Source organism: Heloderma suspectum, chromosome 14, assembly GCF_057233095.1.
Source record: "Heloderma suspectum isolate Gila_16-S chromosome 14, 16-S_ref, whole genome shotgun sequence".
Taxonomy (NCBI): Eukaryota; Metazoa; Chordata; class Lepidosauria; order Squamata; family Helodermatidae; genus Heloderma; species Heloderma suspectum.
The window spans coordinates 25,202,820-25,221,234 of NC_139471.1; the positions used below are offsets into that span (position 1 = coordinate 25,202,820).

At 49.0% G+C, this 18,415-nt stretch overlaps 1 protein-coding gene across 2 annotated transcripts in view; it reads right to left on the reverse strand.

Moving 5' to 3' along the window:
- GRIN1 (glutamate ionotropic receptor NMDA type subunit 1) overlaps window positions 1-18,415 on the reverse strand; it is an 85,414-nt gene that overhangs the window by 16,142 nt on the left and 50,857 nt on the right. Inside the window, exons 10-19 of one of the 2 annotated variants that reach the window (XM_084821471.1) lie at window positions 15,490-15,617; window positions 14,698-14,862; window positions 13,880-13,998; window positions 13,289-13,401; window positions 12,799-12,947; window positions 9,514-9,671; window positions 7,827-7,988; window positions 6,860-6,969; window positions 5,345-5,490; window positions 2,255-2,365 (exon numbers count right to left, since the gene is read on the reverse strand). In XM_084821471.1, the coding sequence (XP_084677597.1) occupies window positions 2,255-2,365; window positions 5,345-5,490; window positions 6,860-6,969; window positions 7,827-7,988; window positions 9,514-9,671; window positions 12,799-12,947; window positions 13,289-13,401; window positions 13,880-13,998; window positions 14,698-14,862; window positions 15,490-15,617 (1,361 nt within the window). The remainder of the gene's footprint in view (window positions 1-2,254; window positions 2,366-5,344; window positions 5,491-6,859; window positions 6,970-7,826; window positions 7,989-9,513; window positions 9,672-12,798; window positions 12,948-13,288; window positions 13,402-13,879; window positions 13,999-14,697; window positions 14,863-15,489; window positions 15,618-18,415) is intronic. The other variant, XM_084821470.1, reaches the window with a different exon arrangement.

The following is an 18,415-nucleotide window of genomic DNA, read 5'->3' on the forward strand; positions in this document are numbered from 1 at the left end:
AGTTGGCCTGGCTGCGTGTGCGTGCACTTAATTCTCAGCCCCAAATATGGCCATCAATTAAGCCTATTCATTCCCAATTCTACACCGTTCAATACCTTGACCTTGATAGCATGCTCGTTTCCATTTCTGACCTGAGGGGAATCCAGTCTACTCTCTGTAGAATGGGGGTCATAGAATCATAGAACAGTAGGGTTGGAAGGGGCCTATAAGACCACCGAGTCCAGCCCCCTAGTGCCCCAGTGCCAAATACTTGACCCCAAGTGCCAAAAGAGGCACAGAGGATCAGTGGCTGTGGTAACAGAATGTCTTGGCAGGCTGCTTTGTGGAGTGAGGGCTGAGGGATCAGCCTGTCGCTCTCTTCTCAAGGTGGCTTTGCAGGAAAACCTGTTGCTGACCAGACATTCATGTCGCCCTGGACCTAAAGTGTCCCCAGCAGATGTCTGTCAATCTTCCAAGGAAGGGTGTGGGTGGTCCTTAACCATGAGGCAGAAGGAGAAAATCCATACCCTAATTTGCACAAAATTACTTAGTTCTCCCAGGTCATCCTGGATAGGCCAATTTGCTTGACCCTCTCCCTACCCCAAGGCACAAGCCAGATGAAAGAGGAATGGTCTGGATTCACAAGACCTCGGCCTGCCATGGCCCAAAATGGATTCACCATTCTCTTGCAAACCAGAGAGTGCACAAGTTGCACGACACGGTTTCAGATTCTGAGATTCTCGTCCCTCTGGGGGTGCTATTCCCAGCAGCAGTTCCTTTTTAAAGCTAGTGCTTGCCTGGACATCATCAGATTTAACCGGGAGTCCCCTTTCCCTAATCTCAGATTGGTGGTTGGGGTTACTTTGGTGAGTGACATACACTCTCCCTATGCTCAGAAGACCTGTTTCAGGTTTTCATGCTCCACTGCTGAACCTTGCCCCTACCTCTGCATTGCCTACACAGGAAGTGTCTGTGTGTGCGCACGCGCACATTTTGACATTCCCTGCTGTGCCCCTGGGTGGCAAGATGGTGTTTCCTTGCCACCCTTCTTAACACCTTCCTGATCAAACCTGATCCAGGGCTAAATGACCAAAAAGAACAAGCAAACCACACTCTTCCCTAAGAGTAAAAAGTGTAAAACTTTTTTTAAAAGAAAACCCTTTTTAAGCTCACAGCAGGTGGTTTTGAGAGCCAATTCCTTCAGCTGCATAGTGCAAAACAGAAATTGCGTTTCCTGCTTTCCAAATGTTTAAACGTGCAAGAAGTGGCATCCAGCCGGGGTTCATGCAAATGGGGAGATGCCCTGACTTTGATCGGAGTGAGCGTGCAGCCCCCCCACACACACCAGAGGGGGATGTTTGAGAGCAAGAAGCTTACAGCAAGCAAGCGTTTCAACAACGCCTCTCATCCTGTGGGAGACGATTTGCGCTGAAACAGAATAGCACTTTTGTTTCAGATGGGGTTGGCTTTCTTCTTCCTTTTCATCGTGGTTTGGCTATGTTTTGGATTTTTTAAAAACAACAACTTTTGTTTTCCAAGACTCTACAACTCCACATCATCTTTTACTTTATCCCTGCACTGCTCTGCCCAAGTACTTCGTAAGCAGAGACAGTTGTTGTCACTTGTACACAAAAGACTAAATTCTGGAGGATTCCTCTCATTTTTTTTAAAGCCACAAATGAAAGTCACAGGTAAAGGATGTGATAAACACATGGCCCATAGTGAGGTGAGACATTGCCCAGATTAAACTGGGGCAGAACTGCATGGTGTGGGGGGTGACCACTTTAGGCATACAATGACAAAGAAGCACAGGAACACTCAGAAAACAGGGGCGGTGGGGTGGGGCGGGGAATAAGTCAGTTGTTCTTTGTTTGTTTTTAAGGTTGGCATCAGTAAAGTAAGGAAAACTTAAAGCACATTTCCAAGTAGAATAAAATGAAAGAAGCTACTTAAAAGATAAACAAAACACAACAAAACAAAAAGCCAAGAACGAGAAACTCACTGCTGTTATCTCCAAACTCTTCACAGTACACTACAAAGCAGTCAAGACCTTTCTTGCCCTCCAGGGCTTTGAAACTTTTCGAAGGACACGGGAATGACTGACTGACTGACTGACCGACTGACTGACTGACCGACTCTTGACGGACATGAGGCTATGGTAGGTTACACTGGCAGCTTCGGGATGGGTGTGTGGTAGTTGATGGGATGGCAGAAGAGAAAGAGAGAGCAAGAGAGAGAGAAAGAAAGAGGGCATAATCGTTTTTCTTCCTCTTACCGTATCTTTGGATGACCTACGTCTCTTGAAGCTGGAGGCCAGGGTAGAGGTGATGGACCTAAAAGTGGCTTTCTTTTTAGGGTCTGGTTCTGCTCTACCACTTTTTCTATCCTAAAATGAATATGTATATAAGCGATTAGATCTCCAGTGGGTGGCTTGGACCTTTACACCTAGATGAACACTGCCCCACGTCATGATCCTTGGTTTGTCTTTTTCCTCTTTCCTTTTCTTTCTTAAATTGTGGTCAAGACAATGGCTGGGATGTCTTGTGTGGTTGTCAGTCCCAAAAGCACCCCCGGCGCTTTGCTCTGGCAATAAGGGGGGCGATAGGTCACTATGTCTGAGTTGGCATGGCCTCGATGAGATCTGAAGGAAATGAACCCCTTGAGGGCACAGAAGGGCGGCGTGGGGCGGGGGGCAAGCAGCTGGATGTGTTTCTGCCCGGTTATGCTTCAGAATCCTCGGGAGCTCAGCCGGCTTCCCCAGGAGCGCCATGGCCAAGCCGATGGCCTCTTGGGTCCCTCAGTGGACAGGATGCTCCCTGCCCCTTCCTGCCAAAGCTGATCTGACTAGAGAGAGAGGTGAGACACTTTCACCTACCACTAAATAAAAATGCTCGGGGCCTTTTCTGAAGGTGAATCCTACGGCCACAAGAGAGAGAGAGGACTGCATTGAAAGAGAAGGTCATTGTATGTTAAAAAAAAGTATTCCAAAAATTTCAATGACGCTTGGTGCAAAGCGTGAACTGTATTTCAAAGTAAAACAAAAACAACAAAAAATATATTGAAACGGAAACTTGTTAAACGAGGAAAAGAAAGGGAAGAAGCAAAGCGTTAAGGCTTTGGATGATGTTAGGGATGGTAGGAACTCAAAGAAACAGAGCAAAAGGAAAACATAGATAGCCGCTGGGTGGTGGGCAGCCAGACCTGGTCAGCATGTGGGGAATCCGCCTTTTCATGTGGGGCAGGGAGGGAGGGGAACTAGCCAATCACAGCAGGACGCTTCTTCCCATTCCCCCCCCCACCCCTTTGTGCGTGGAGAGGGCGAAACCAGGTCTGGCTGTACCAGCCCATGGTGGGGGTGACCAAAAATGTATCCCACTGGTGCACGGAGCATGCGCGGGGGATACATTTCCTCCTCCTTCTCAGTTGTTCTCAATTATTTTTGCAGGCATGCACAGAAAAAGAAAAGCTAGCAAGAGAATGGGATGGGATGATTGGGTTTGTTTTGGGTGCCTTCCCATGGCATTGCCGAAAATAGCCATGGCAAAACCGTGATTTCCCCAGGAAACAAAACAAAACAAAACAAAAAACCCGTTATAGATATATTTGCTTTTTGTTTTTTTTTCTTGAACAAAGAAATCTTTCCACTTGCCTACCTTCTAGCAATGTACCAGATACTAGTGGTCTGAGGAATCCTCCTGTGAAAAAGTCTTACATTGTCAAACGGATCTCTTTAGCGTATTTCTCTGTTTATTTATAACCCACGGGGTGGCATGCTTGGCTGACAGCCCCAAAGATTCTTTCCCCCCCAATGACCCAGGGAAGGATTTTTTCTAGAAAGTTGGCAAGTGAAAAATGGCAGTGACTAATGTGCTCTGGTTCCCTGTGGACTTAACCCCTTCAGTACCACTGCCTGGGGAGGGGGGAGGGGGAATAAGGAATGGCTTGTTCAGTGTTGTATTAGTTTGCCTAATGGGATTAAGTGCCAGCTTGTCTTTTGCCTTCCCACTCCATAGCAATAGAACATGACTTCTGCAGTTTTCTAAAAACATTCCCTTGGGAAGGTGTCTGCCTGGATCTCTTATCTTTGCATCCGCTGCACAATGAGTTTTGGCTGGCTGCTTAGCAAAGGCCCTTGCCTCACATCACTTGGTTTGTGCTCTTAAGCACAGCTCTCAGGGTTGATCTACTTAACAGAACCTGGTAAATATAATAGTAATAATTATTATTTTTAAAGACGATAATGATAACGAACTGGGATCTTAGATCTGAGGTGGCTCAGAATCCCTGTGCTATAATACTAGATATGATGGCAGATATGATACTACAATAACTCAGCAGAGAAGGAAATCACTCTGCACAGGGAGATGATCCTCCATATTTATTATTATAATGTGACAAGTTTCGTAGATGAGACTTGGTGCTGAGAACAGGTGTCCAGCCGAGTTCTGGCAATCTCTGACTTAGAATTAGGACCTCTGCAGGCCACAGAAAAGGAGCAGCCTACATGGTATTAGCTATGCTGACCAGCCCTGGTTCCTTGGAATGCCAAAGGATGGGCATGGGTGGGGGGATAGTGCAGCAGCAGCCACCTCTTGGGCTTCAATTCTGCAACTGCATATGCTCAGGCTGGATTATGTACAGGGTGCAAGGGGAAGCCTGCCTGACACTCAGGTTTTGTTAAAAGCATTTGCAATCCCTTCTTCCAGCAGCAGGCGGTGCCAAAGGTCTAGCACCTAAAGGAGCAGCCGCCACCGGCCGCCCAGGTTTAGGCACACACATGGCGCGCGCGCACGTCCCTTCCCTGCTGGAATCTGTTAGGAAGGCTTCCGCTGGGGGCATATGCTGGGCTAGCGGCCACTTGAATATCACCCCCCCCCCCCCAACTAGAAGCAGCACAGGAGCCAGGCAGGACGGCCTGAGGCCTTCCTCCTGCCGGGTGTAGCTGGATCTCAGCCTTAGGATGCTGCGCTGTTTTTCAGAGTATCAGAGCCTGCCCAGAAAAGGAAAGGAAAGGAAGCCATGCCTGGGAGAGCAGGTGTTGGCTGAGAGCATGGGCTGGAGATGACAGGGGTGGTGCGAAGTTGTTTCCTGGCAGGGATCTAGTTTCGAATGCTACACAACTCAGCTCCTGGGAAAAGCAGTCCCTGGGGCTGGGACTTGGGTACGAGTGCCACGCGGAGCAGCAGGAGCACCAGCTTACCTATGGGGAGGTGGGGCGTGCGGGGGGGCTACAGACAGGGCTGCCGGGAATCTGTCCCTGTGCTATTCCCACATAGCACTGTAGTCACTGGTTGGGTGAAGTAATGGGAAACAAAAAAAACCGCACCTGGTTTGGAGGTTTTTCTCTAAAAACGGTCTGTCCTACCTGCAGGTTTTTCCGCCACACATTAACAGCCGCAAACGCCAGTTGCATCTGCTTCCTCCGGGCGTCTTTATGTCTTTTGTATGCTATCTCTATGAATATTAAAAATATCCCGGCCACAATACCTCCAGCCACCAGCATGAATACACCTGAAAGAAGCAGGAAAGTTAACACCACGAAGGTAGGAGGACGGAGTCCAGCGGTACCCTCCCCTCCATGGGTTCTCTGGGACAGGGAAGGTAGAGAAAGACAGTGCAATTGTGCAGCTGGAAAGTGCCCTCACTGCATTCAGTGGAAACAGACCTTCCACAAATGTTCAGCATGGCTCAGTTTGAACAAGGACAAGGCCAGCTGTGGAAAGTGCCTGCTGGCCAGAGCATGTGATATCACCCTAAATTCCCAGAGCAGTTTTGCAACTGGTTTTGTGGAATAAAAGAAGAAAAAGGGCCATGCTAACCATTGGACAAATGGTCACTTGTCCTTTGTGCTGGGCTCCCACTTTCATTGCCACTCCCACCTTTATCAGTACCATTGTTTGCTGTATGAAGCAGAGCATGTGATGGAAGCAACCCTCTTAACTCCCTACATGTAGAAAACTAGATGTTTCTAGGAAGGGATTCCCCCTAGCTTACGGGTTTTCCATGCATAGGGAGTCATACTCCCACCCGCCCCACACAAGTGAGCATTTTCATGCAAATCCCCTCCTCCCTTTGCAGTCTGAAGTGGTATATGCCAGAAATGCCTTGCCGGATGATCACCAGGCCTTAGGACCAAGCTACACATTACATTGCAGTTCCATGACTCTAACTCCTAACGTCATGTTCTCCTTCAAGAAGCAGTGATGGGAGTGGGGAGGGGCAATCTGGATCTGGACCATGGTGCAGGGGAGAGGGGCTCACCTGTTGTGCCCACGCCACCTCCCCAGCTCAAATCACCCCACTCAGAGTTGCCAGTGAGGGTCTGCTTTCCCATCCATGGCTTAGCAGACCTGAAGTCGGGGGTGGGAGGAAGGATCTGGGTTTCTACCACCTTCCCCTCACCCCATGGTCCTGTCCCAAACCAGCCCCCCCCCCCCACAGCTGCTTTTTGAAGAAGGAAACTACACTGGGAGTTCCATCAACAGAGCGCTGGATGTAATGTGTAAACAGGACGATGCACGGGCACTGCTAGCCCATAGCTTCCCTCCCCGCTGCATCTTCCAGTAATGTATAGTTGAAGAAAAGGAATATGACCTAATTGCATTCCTGAAGCAGAAGAGGGGGCAGAGAAGCTCTGGCTCAGGGAGATAATCTCACACAGTTTTCCCCTGCCCAACTATACATTATCAGAGAGAGAGAGAGATGCATCTCTCAGGTTGACACTAGCTGAGATAGATTTCCCCTAAAAGAAGGTTTGCGAGGGCTATGGAGGAAGGGGAAGCCATGGCGGCCTTCCCATCAGGAACACCCTCTTCAAAAGCTCAGGGTCTCCCAAGGGGGGGGCGCCAGGGGATCAGAAGACAGGTGGGAAGGGACCAACCTGCCATGTTCTCAAAGGTGAGTGTTGCTGGGGCATTGCTACGGGAGTCACACTCCTGATACCTCACCCAAGTCTTGTCGAGCTCTTCCATGAAGCCGTTCTCGTGGAGGCTGGAGGCAGAAGCAGAGAGCACAGAGGAGTCACTGGGGCAGGTTTCCTGACAGAGGCAGGATCTGGTGGTGGTGGTGGCAGCAGTGGCAGGAGGGGAGACTGTATCGGCTTGTCATGGGGTCCCTCTTGTGTAGCCTACACTAGGCTTCCCAAAGGAACACTTATCGGTAAAGATGTTAAATCTGAGGCACACTTCATTGAAAAAAGTGTCTGCTTTAAGTGTCTATGAGAGTAAGAATCACCCTCAAAGAAGCCCTTCCATGGTGGTTTTGCAGGAGTGCCTGATCTAAGCATGACTCCTGATAAGAAGGGGTCTGGAGTAGTGGCTCATGCAGAGATGCAGCTGGGAGCCTCCTCAGAGATCTGATACTTCTTCTGCATCTCTGCATTGGGAGTGGTGGAATTATGCAGTCACACACCCTACAGACAGTGAAGGAGGCAAGGCTGGAGCCATGAAGCATCCAGAGACACTGTGGGCAGCTTCATCTGTGTGTGTGGAGGGGCACTTCGGGCTCATGGGAGACTTTAATTATTTCATGTCATCTCGTGTCTTTGTAGCACACCAGCAGTTCTTTAACTGCACGCTCATATGCCCTGAGACACCACTTTGTGAATTACCATCCTAAACTCCTGATTCACTAAATGATCCCCCAAAATGAGTCCTTCAAAATAAATTGTAGAAATTGAGGGAAGAGCCTAAGAGAGGTTATTTCTTTTCCAACCTAAGCTTGAAACCAAACACACCCCTGTCTTTCATTCCCCCGTCCCCCACCAACACCCTTCCCAAACACCCCACATGCAACCTATGGGGCACTGGGCACTCCTGCTGGGACTTGAGGATGGCCGGAGTACAGACTTGAGGATGGCCAGAGAGACGTTCTGCTTCCAGGGGCTGTCCTTGCGCATCCCAATGCCGAAGCCAGAGCGGAAGAAAAGCTCCCCCGTGGTCACCAGATCACACTTCTGCGAAGCTTCGAACTCCAGTACAGCCGAGTCCCAGATGAATGCGTGGAGCTTGCTGTGGGGGAGAGGGTGGCACAAGCAACAAAGGTCAACGTTCCCAGCAGTGCACTTGTGAGGAGGGCAAAGCAACGTGTCTCGTGATGAGCTCACAAAGGAGTAGGGCTGTTTTGCAGGCCAGCCCTGCAATGTCAAGCGACTCTGTGCCAGCGTATCAGAAGAGCGACCAAGGGCTTGCTGGCCCTCTGGCTTGGATGCCACCGGTGCAGTTGGCAGGAAGGAAGGGCTGTGATCCAAAGGACCAAGGGTTTCACCCGGCCCTCTAAAGTTATATTTTATTGCTTGTACTGCTGCCATTTATTTATTCTTTAAACTCTTAAACCCAAGTTCTCTGGGCAGTACAGGATACATTAAAAACATAAAATACAAACAATAACGCAATAAACAAAAACAGCACATAAGAAAACCAAGATAAAACCAGCAGCAAAGAATAAAAACACTCCAACACATAAAACCAGCAGCAATGAAAGTACAGTGATCTAAAAGCACTAAAAACAGTTCTTAAAATGCCTGGGAGAATAAAAAGGTCTTTTCCACGTGCTGAAAAGACCATAACGTAGGCACCAGGTGAGCCTGTTTGGGGACGGCATTCCCCAGATGGGGGGCCACCACAGGAAAGACCCTTTCTCCCATAGCCACCTGCCTTGCCTCATTTGGCAGGATGCCTGGAGGAGGGCCTCAGAGGTGCACATGGGGCAATATTTAGGTAACAGGGTAGGTAAGCATGGGAGGAGATGCTCCTTTAGGTAACCTGGCCCCAAACAGTTTAGGGCTTTAAAGGTTAAAACCAGCACTTTGAATTGGGCCAAGAAAGGTCCTGCCCCCTATGAGGGCTCCTCCTTGGAGGATGACCTGGATAACCCCTGAGCTGAGCACTGTGGGGGCGTTGCTTATTCCCAGAGACCTGGAGTCAGACTGGGGATCCATGGCTCCCACAGGAGGCAGCCATTGGCCCTTCCCATCAAGACATCGCCCCCTCTGGGTCTTGGAGGCAGATGCCAAGTGCCCACCTAGCCTCCCGGAGGGCAGGTGCCTAAAGGCTCAGGTTCGGTCGGCTGCTGGACACGGAAGTCCCCACTTCAGTAACAAGAATTCCTCATGAGCAAAGGTATATTAGTGAGTAAGGTTCTGCTTGCAAGTAGACTGCTCCTGAGGTGACACTGGTGGCTTGCAGCTATGCTCTGGGTGGAGCCCTGAAGGCTCAGGCTTCAAAGCTTCCTGGTCTAGGAACAGAGGGCTGGAACAACATCTCTGCATCTGCTCCCTGCCTTGTATTTCCAGCGATCACCTAGCTCATCTCTGGAACTCCCTGTGTTTGGACTGGCTACTGACCTTGACTTTGGTACTGACCCTGGCTAATTCTCTGGAACCCTGTCCTTGCTCCACCACTTAAAACTGTGTGCATATATCCACTTTGGCAAGCTTGCAGTTTGAAGTGGAACAGCAACCAATGGATTCCTCTGAATCACCCGTGTCTGGAAGCACCTTGTTCCTCAGGCCACACTTGGGGGGACCTTGCTTACTTGTCTCGGACAGCCTGGATGGCTTCAGCCGCACTCTCGTAATTGTGTTTCTCCATGTGCCGGTACATGGTGCTGAGCTCCACCTGCCTCCGGAAGTAAATATCCACAGAACTTTGCTTCACTGTGGCATAGATGAACTTATCGGAAGGGTTTCTCAACTGGAAAACAGGAACAAGAAGACTTGGTTTAAAAACTGTGACTTGAAGTTTTGATGTTAGAGTTTAAATTTAATTTGGGGAAGGGAAAAAAAGATAAATAGGAGTTCTCCTTCTAAGTTAGATATCCTTGCCATTTTTTGAATTGCCACTTGTCCTTCTTTTTATAAACAAAACAACAGTAACATGTTCCCAGTTATGGATTCTGTTGGAGTTGGGGTATTAGAAGAAAACTATGTAAACACATACAGTCAGGGCCAGAAATATCAGAACTATTTTGGCAGTTGGCCTCTGCACGCCACCACACTGAAGTTGAAAGGAAACACACCCAGATGGGAGCGAAGTCGGGACTTTCAGCTGTCATTCAAGGGGTTTGACAAAAGTGGGGCACTAACCATTCAGGAAGGACAGCCAGTGGCATACACACACACCCATCGTTGGTGGCCCATAAGTAATGGAACAGACCAACATCATTTCAAACTTAAGGATCGCCTTTAATACCTGGATGAAAATCCTCTGCAGTCAATGACTGCCTGAAGTCTGGAACCCATGGACATGACCCAATGCTGAGTTTCCTCCCTCGAGATGCTTTGCCAGGCCTTTACTGCCGCTGCCTTCAGCTGCTGCTTGTTTGGGGGTCTTTCTGCCTTCAGTCTTGTCTTCAGTAAGTGAAAAGCATGCTCTATTGGGTGGAGATCAGGTGACTGACTTGGCCATTGAAGAACATCCCACTTCTTTGCCTGGAGAAACTCTTGGGTACCTTTTGCTGTATGTTTTGGGTTATTATCCATCTGCAATATGAAGCAGCGTCCTATCAGTTTGGCAGCATTCGGCTGAATCTGAGCAGAAAGTATAGCCCTATACACTTCAGAATTCATCCTGCTGCTTTTATCAGCAGTCAGGTCATCAATAAACACCAGTGACCCAGTTCCATTGGCAGCCATACATGCCCATGCCATAACACTGCCTCCACCATGTTTGACAGGTGATGTGGTATGCTTTGGATCATGAGCTGTTCCTTTCCTTCTCCATACTTTTCTTTTCCCATCATTCTGGTACAAGTTAATTTTGGTTTCATCAGTCCAAAGAATCTTATTCCAGAACTGGGCAGGCTTTTTTAGGTGTTTGCTGGCAAAGGCTAATCTGGCCTGTCTGTTCTTGAGTGTTACCAGTGGTTTGCACCTTGTTGTGAAGCCTCTGTATTTACATTCATAAAGCCATCTCTTGACTGTTGTTGTTCAGTCGTTAAGTCGTGTCTGACTCTTCGTGACCCCATGGACCACAGCACGCCAGGCCTTCCTGTCCTCCGCTCTCTCCTGGAGTGTGTTCAAGTTCTCTTGACTGTAGATGTTGACAATGACATGCCTACCTCCGCAAGAGCGTTCTTGACCGATGTTGTGAAAGGGTTCCTCTTCACCATGAGCAGAATTCTGCGGTAATCCACTTTAGTTGTTTTCCTTGGTCTTCCAGGCCTTTTGCTGTTGCTGAGCTTGCCAGTTAATTCCTTCTTTTTCAGGATGTTCCAAACTGTTGTATTGGCCACTCCCACTGTTTTGCTATCTCTCTGATGTGTTTATGTTGTTTCCTCAGCCTAATGATGGCCTCCTTTACTCGCATGGACACCTCTTTGGACCTCATGTTGGGAGTTCCAGTGAACAGCTACCAAATGCAAATGTAACACTCAGAACCACCTCCAGGCCTTTTATCTGCTTGATGGGTCATGGGGTACCCAGGAAACAGGCCACACCTGGCCATGCAGCTGCTTGTCAGCCATTCGTTCCATTACTTATGAGCCAGCAACGATGGGTGTGTGTGTATGCCACTGGCTGTCCTTCCTGAATGGTTAGTGCCCCGCTTTTGTCAAACCCCTTGAATTACAGCTGAAAGTCCTGACTTCACTCCCATCTGGGTGTGTTTCCTTTCAACTTCACTGTGGTAGTGTACAGAGGCCAACTGCCAAAACAGTTATCCTTGTTCCAATATTTCTGGCCCTGACTGTAAATTTGGTCAATGTATATTTAGCATTATTGTTTTTTAAAAATGTATCACTAAGACTTAGGGTGGGGTATATTTGCACTACAAGTTTCAAATCTGCTCTGTATCAGCTTAACTGTTGTGGCTAACCCCAAGGAATTCTGGAAATTGCAGTTTGCTGAGGTTGCAGAGAATTCTGTTAAGATATCTTTAAAATAAACCGATATGTAGGCAATGTGGTGCACATGGCAGAGTGCTCCAAAAGAAAATAACCAACCAATGATATCATATCCAGTTTATAAATGTATAGATTTAAAAAAAAATATTAAAAGTGATTTAAAAATTATAAATTATAAAATGTGAAATGTTTCAGGATAAAACACCAGCTTCAGTCACAAGTTATCTTTAACCAACCTCTCCCCCCTCCCCAGAATTATAGCTGTCAGGGTAATTTGAAGAGAAGGAATGACTGTGGAACAATTTAAGTTTGTGTTGTAGCTGTGCCATTTGGATTTCGCATTTAAACAGAACACTGGCCCTCCAATTAGGATTCTAAAATTAAAATTAAAACAAAAAATGTCAGAAGTTTGGATCTGAGTTTTGTAAATATGCTGACGTTCCAGTTTGGGTGACCTTATTTTGCCTCCATGTCTTCTCTCAGGGGATGTGTGATAAAAAAAATGTGAAATAGAATTTTTCCTCTGCTCAAAGGCCTTTCACTCTTGGGGTCCCCTCACTTTCACCCCATAATCCTTAAGCAAGCCCAAACTGGGGGTGTGTTGGGTGTCAGGATTGGGGCTCTTCCTGGCTTATGACTACTGCTCTTTCGCCTCTTGTACCCCCATAAGCTCCAATGTTTCTGGACTGGAGACATACCCTCCTATTGAACCGGTTCCTGGTTATATCTGTCCATACGCTCTGGGGCTGGACTCTACTATGGGTTCCGGAATAAGCTGTGGGGCTCATGCTTAAGCCCCATCGCCTGCCATAAAACATGGAAGTGGAAAGGAGGGGGCAACGGAATTGCCCTCAGCATGCACGTTTCGCCTGCCCCTCCCTCACCCCCTGGCTGCCCCTGTGAAAAGGGCCATGCTGCTGCTCATTCTGCACCCCCCCAGCAGCAGCAACTCCTGCCCCACCGCATGGCTGGGATTACCCTGGGATCGTTGATGCCGGTGATTCGTTCCTCAGGTCTGTCCAACACCAGGAAGGCAGCCAGGTTGGCAGTGTATGAGGCTACGATGATCATGGCAAATCCAGCCCACACCATTCCAAGGATTCGAGCAGAGAAACTCCGGGGAGCCCCTGGGGGAGAAGGGGCAACAGCAAGTCAGGCATGGATGGGGAGGCAGTAGGGTGCGGGAGGCCCTGAAGTGATGGAAGGGACACTCAGCAAAGGGGAAACGGCAGATGCCCTGGCGCCACTCCACCATGAAGGCCACCTAACTGGGAGCTGATTCTGGGACAGCCCAGTAACTGGGAGACATTCAGGGGTGGATCCTTCGGGCTATGTCAGCACTGCTTTGCTGGAAAGGCTGATGCTCTGCCCCCGGCCTTATCAGCCAGCAGCCCTTTGAAAGCAGGAGCAAATGCAGCAGCTCAGCCAGCTCTGCTTCCCACAGTCCTTGGGTCCGCCTGGAACGCACCTTCTCCAATGCCAGAGTTCAGCAGGACTCCCCAGGAAAACCACATGGCAGAAGAGAGTGTCAAGGCATCCTCTTCCTCTTCCTCGCTGTTCACTTTGAACCGACCAAATGGACTGCAAGAGAGCAACCAGGCCAATCAGATGGTGTGTCTGTCCTGTGATTCCATGCAAGTGAAAAATCTGCTGTAGAGTGCATCTTAAGAATCTCAAATGTTGCCAGATAGAAAGCAAGTTTCTAGACCTTATGGCTGTGAAGAACTCTCAGAAGCCAGGGATAAGCTGAGTAGCATATAGATAGAGGATGGAGTTTCAGAGCCCTGCATAGCTCCTTGCCATTGCTCACAAATTGTAGAAGTGGAATAAGTTATGCAAAGGACGCATGATTCATTTCAGTTAGGCTCGTGCAGATGCACCACTCGGTGGGCCGTGCGTGCGCGTGCAGTGGGGTGGGTGTGATGCCCTTTGAATGGTCTGCCCTGGACTTCACCGACATTCCTGGACCTGCTCTGGTCCTCTCTGGACCTCCACCTGCAGACACTTCTCACAATCAACATGCCACATCTCCCTCCCCGCACCCTAAGAGGACAGTTACCTGAAGCGGTCCAGCAGATACAGCATCACAGCCACCACGTGCACCGAAAGCCCCACCAAGAGCCACAGGGTGCTCTGGAATGGCTGCATGAATGAGTCCAGGGTACTGCGGGGGATTTCCTGGAACACAGCACCAGAGAAGGGAGTTACAGATGGGGAATGCCTGGGAGACATCTAACCAGGTGAGAAAGTCTACAGGGGGTGTCGCTTCATAAGGAAGTTGTGGGTTCTTAAAAACTTTACGCAGATCTACGTGAATGCATATAACATTTCACTCTGGGTCTGCTCAGCAATAGCCAATAAACTTGGAGCTGGTAGATCAGCTCAGACAAGGAGGGCCTGCTGGATCAGGCCAACAGGTTCAGCTCGTCCAGCATCTCATTTCCCACAGATGCCAACCAGATGCCTCCAGAAAGGGCATGAAGGTCAATGCTCCCCTCCCCACCACCATTGTTACCCTCTGCCGAGCAACTGGCTGTGGCAGACAGTGGCCGAACGTGGAGGTTCTAGTCAAGATTCATGCATGTTTGTCAGGATCAGCTGAAACATGAACCAGGAACCTCCCGCAGGTCATCAGAGAGGACTGCTGGCCAATCCTGTTTCCGCAGCTCTGTCTCCCTCAGCACTCCTTAGGTTAGTAACTGGGAGTGGGTGGGCAAACATTGCTTCCAAAGGGGCCAGATTTTGGCTCAAGACTACCAGTGGCTAATCCGTAGCTCAGGCCCTCCAGTGCAGCGCTCCATCCCGGCGATGGCACCAGGATCCGCACCTGCTACTGTTCCCTTTCTGAGCTGCCTTTGCTAGGGGCGTGCGTGTTACCTTTTTGACTAGGATGGTGAGTCCCTGGTACTTAAAAGGCTTGGAGAACTCAATGTACTGCGCCCGCTCGTTGTTGATGGTGAGTGGCGCCACGATCATGTCGGCCTGGCCGCTCAGCAGCTCCCCCATCATCCCATTCCACTCCTTCTTGTTGCTGTTGTTCACCTGCAGCAATCACCCAGGAGGACAGGAGGCCTTCTTTTGCAAGCATCCGTTGGCAAGTTCACAGGACACATTCACTCTGCAGTGTGCAGAAATCTAACACCTACAGATACAGCTGTTCAACCTGCAGCCTTCCACATCCCCTCCCCTCAGGTCGGAGTCCCTTGCTTCGAGGTCTCAGGGTGTACTAGTCATGCCTTATTTGGGACGGTGTGTGCTCCTCGGAGCCCCCTTCAGACAGAGGAGGGAACGAGGATGGGCAACATCAGCCTGCTGTGGTTGGCAGGCAGCCAGAAGCTGTGGGGTTGCTTGGGCTTGGTATAAATACTGGAATCCTGCTGGCCAACTCCTTTGCCTGGTCCACAGAGGGATGGTACTTGCTGCCTGCTGCTCTCTGAATGCCAGGCTCCCAGCTCAGGCCACTAAGCTCATACTCTGGGCTGGACAGCTGTCAGGTGCCAGAGAAGGAAGGGAGGGGAGGCCTCGAACAGCCGCCATCGGTGGCACCTCACCTCCTGCCCCACCAGTGATGCGGTCTCTCAGCAAACCAAGCAGATTATGCTCAAGGTCGCCTTTGTGTGTGCATATACCAAACTGAGAAGGAAGGATATTCCAGCTGTCCACACTTACCCGCTCTTGGGTGCCAAATTTACCATCACCCACGAGATGAACTTCGTAGGTGAAATTCATGGTCTTAGCAAGCTTGATCAGTAAGTCGATGCAGAAGCCGTAGCAACACAACATCACGCTGGGGCGGCCTGTGTTGCAAAGGTGGAACAAGCCATCAAGGAGAGCATGGCAGAGCCTCGTTGGGCAGCCGCCTGGACCCTCCAGGGCCTGCCCTGCGAGGCCTCCCATCTGGAATCTAGCTCAAAGTCTGTTAATTAATTCAGGTCAGCGTCCCCCCCCCGCCCCCCCACACATACATCAATCCATCATCAGTGCCATAGGGAGGGAAAACTTGAGCCTGTTTCTGTGCGTTTCTTGGATTTTAGAATGCTTTTCCTGCATAAGTTGGGTGTTGTGCCTGCATTTTCATTTGAGGTGGCACTCTGTTGTCAGATTTGTAGTCTTTGTTGGTTTTCGCTTTAATGTTGAGCCTGTGGCTTTGCTCAAGGTGGCACTGGATCAGGGACAGAGGTGTCGTGGCAAATTTTAAAGTGCAGGCTCTCATCATGAGAGTCCCCATCACCACACCCCCCAAGGACAGTCCAAAACGTCAGGCAGCTGCATTGATTTGTATCAACAAACCACTGCTAGCAGTTTTCATCTCCATTCGGAGCAGTTTTTTTGTAAAGTGAATGCGTCTGAATTGCTTATTCAAGACCAGCCCACCCGCAAATACTCTGCAATACAACAGGGAACAATATATTGTTATTGGGAACATTCATTTTACACAAACACACACACACACACACTGCCACACATACAGCTACTGTGAGGGCTGCAGCTAAGCTCAGACGGAACAGGGAAGCCTAAGAAGGGGAGGGAAGCGATGACGTCAGCATCCCTGCTAACAGGAAAGGTGCTGGTGCTGAGCCACTGTGAGCCCTGGCTCTACTACAACCCTGTCCCTGGGACGTCTAGTCCATGAGCAACCACAGAGGCACCCTGGTCTGTGCATGATTGGAAGCTGTTCTGCAGCACAGGATTTAACTTCAAGCACATGTCTGCTGCTTCCATCCTTCACATCACTGTTAGCAAGGCAGGTCGGAATTAAGATTGCCGGGAGAATTATCAACCACCTCAGATATGCAGACGATACCAACCTAATGGCAGAAAGTGAAGAGGATCTAAAGAGCCTCTTGTTGAGGGTGAAAGTGGAAAGTACAAAAGCTGGTTTGAAACTCAACATTAAAAAACAAAGATTATGGCATCTGGCCCCATCACTTCCTGGCATATAGAAGGAGAAGAAATGGAAGCAGTGACAGGTTTTATTTTCTTGGGCTCCAAGATCACCGCAGGCGGTGACTGTAGCCATGAAATTAAAAGACGCTTGCTCCTTGGGAGGAAAGCTATGGCAAACCTAGACAGCATAGTAAGAAGCAGAGACAACACCTTGCCGACAAAGGTTCGTATAATCAAAGCTATGGTTTTCCCAGTAGCAACGTATGGCTGTGAGAGCTGGACTATAAGGAAGGCTGAGTGCCGAAGAATCGATGCCTTCGAACTGTGGTGCTGGAGAAGACTCTTACGAGTTCCCTGGACTGCAAGGAGGTCAAATCAGTTGATCCTAAAGGAAATCAACCCTGACTGCTCACTGGAAGGACAGATACTGAAGCTGAAGCGCAAATATTTTGGCCACCTAATGTGAAGAGAAAACTCCCTGGAAAAGACCCTGATGCTGGGAAAGATTGAAGGCAAAAGGAGAAGGGGACGGCAGAGGATGAGATGGCTAGATAGCATCGCCAATGCAATGAATATGAACCTGAGCACACTCAGGGAGAGAGCGGAGGACAGGAAGGCCTGGCGTGCTGTGGTCCATGGGGTCACGAAGAGTCAGACACAACTTAACAACTGAACAACAACAACAACAGATCTGCTCTGTGCCTGTGAATAGCAGTACAGACTGGGCAAGTGTATTTCTTATTTCTGAGCATCTAATCTTTGCCTGCTCTGGTTTCACCACTTGCTTCAATAAAGAGAAATGATATGATCAAATCGGGGCTTTCCTGACAGATCAAAAGGTTCTTTTAAACCCATCCGGGTAAGCACGGCAACTACGTGTACCCTGTGTACCCAAACATTCTGGTCTAGGTACCTCAAGCACATTGAGTTACCTAGACACAGAATGTTTGGTTTTTCCACCTCTCATATAGTGTACACGTAATTACTGTGCTTGCCTGGATGTGTTTAGAAGAGTCTTGTGCTTACACGTTTCTGGTATGTAAGGCACTACAAGCCTAGTACAACACAAGAATGGCCAACAGATTGGAAAAAATCAACTTATATCCCCATGCCAAAAAAGGGAAGCACCAAAGAATGTTCCAACTATTGAACAGTGGCACTTATTTCACATGCCAGTAAGCTAATGCTCAAGATCTTGCAAGGTAGACTCCAGCAATTCATGGAACGAGAATTGCCAGATGTACAAGCTGGGTTTCGAAAAGACAGAGGAACTAGAGACCAAATTGCCAATATCCGCTGGATAATAGAGAAAGCCAGGGAGTTTCAGAAAAACCTCAAGTTCTTGGTGGTATGGGGATACCAAGTCATCTTGTCTGCCTCCTGAGGAATCTGTATAACGACCAAGTAGCAACAGTAAGAACAGACCACGGATCAACGGACTGGTTTAAGATTGGGAAAGGAGTACAGCAGGGTTGTATACTCTCACCCTACCTATTCAACCTGTACGCAGAACACATCATGCGACGTGCTGGGCTTGATGAAGCCAAGGCTGGAGTTAAAATTGCTGGAAGAACCATTAACAATCTCAGATATGCAGATGATACCACTTTGATGGCTGAAAGCGAGGGGGAGCTGAGGAACCTCATGACGAAGGTGAAAGAAGAAAGTGCAAAAGCTGGGTTGCAGTTAAACCTCAAAAAAAACCCAA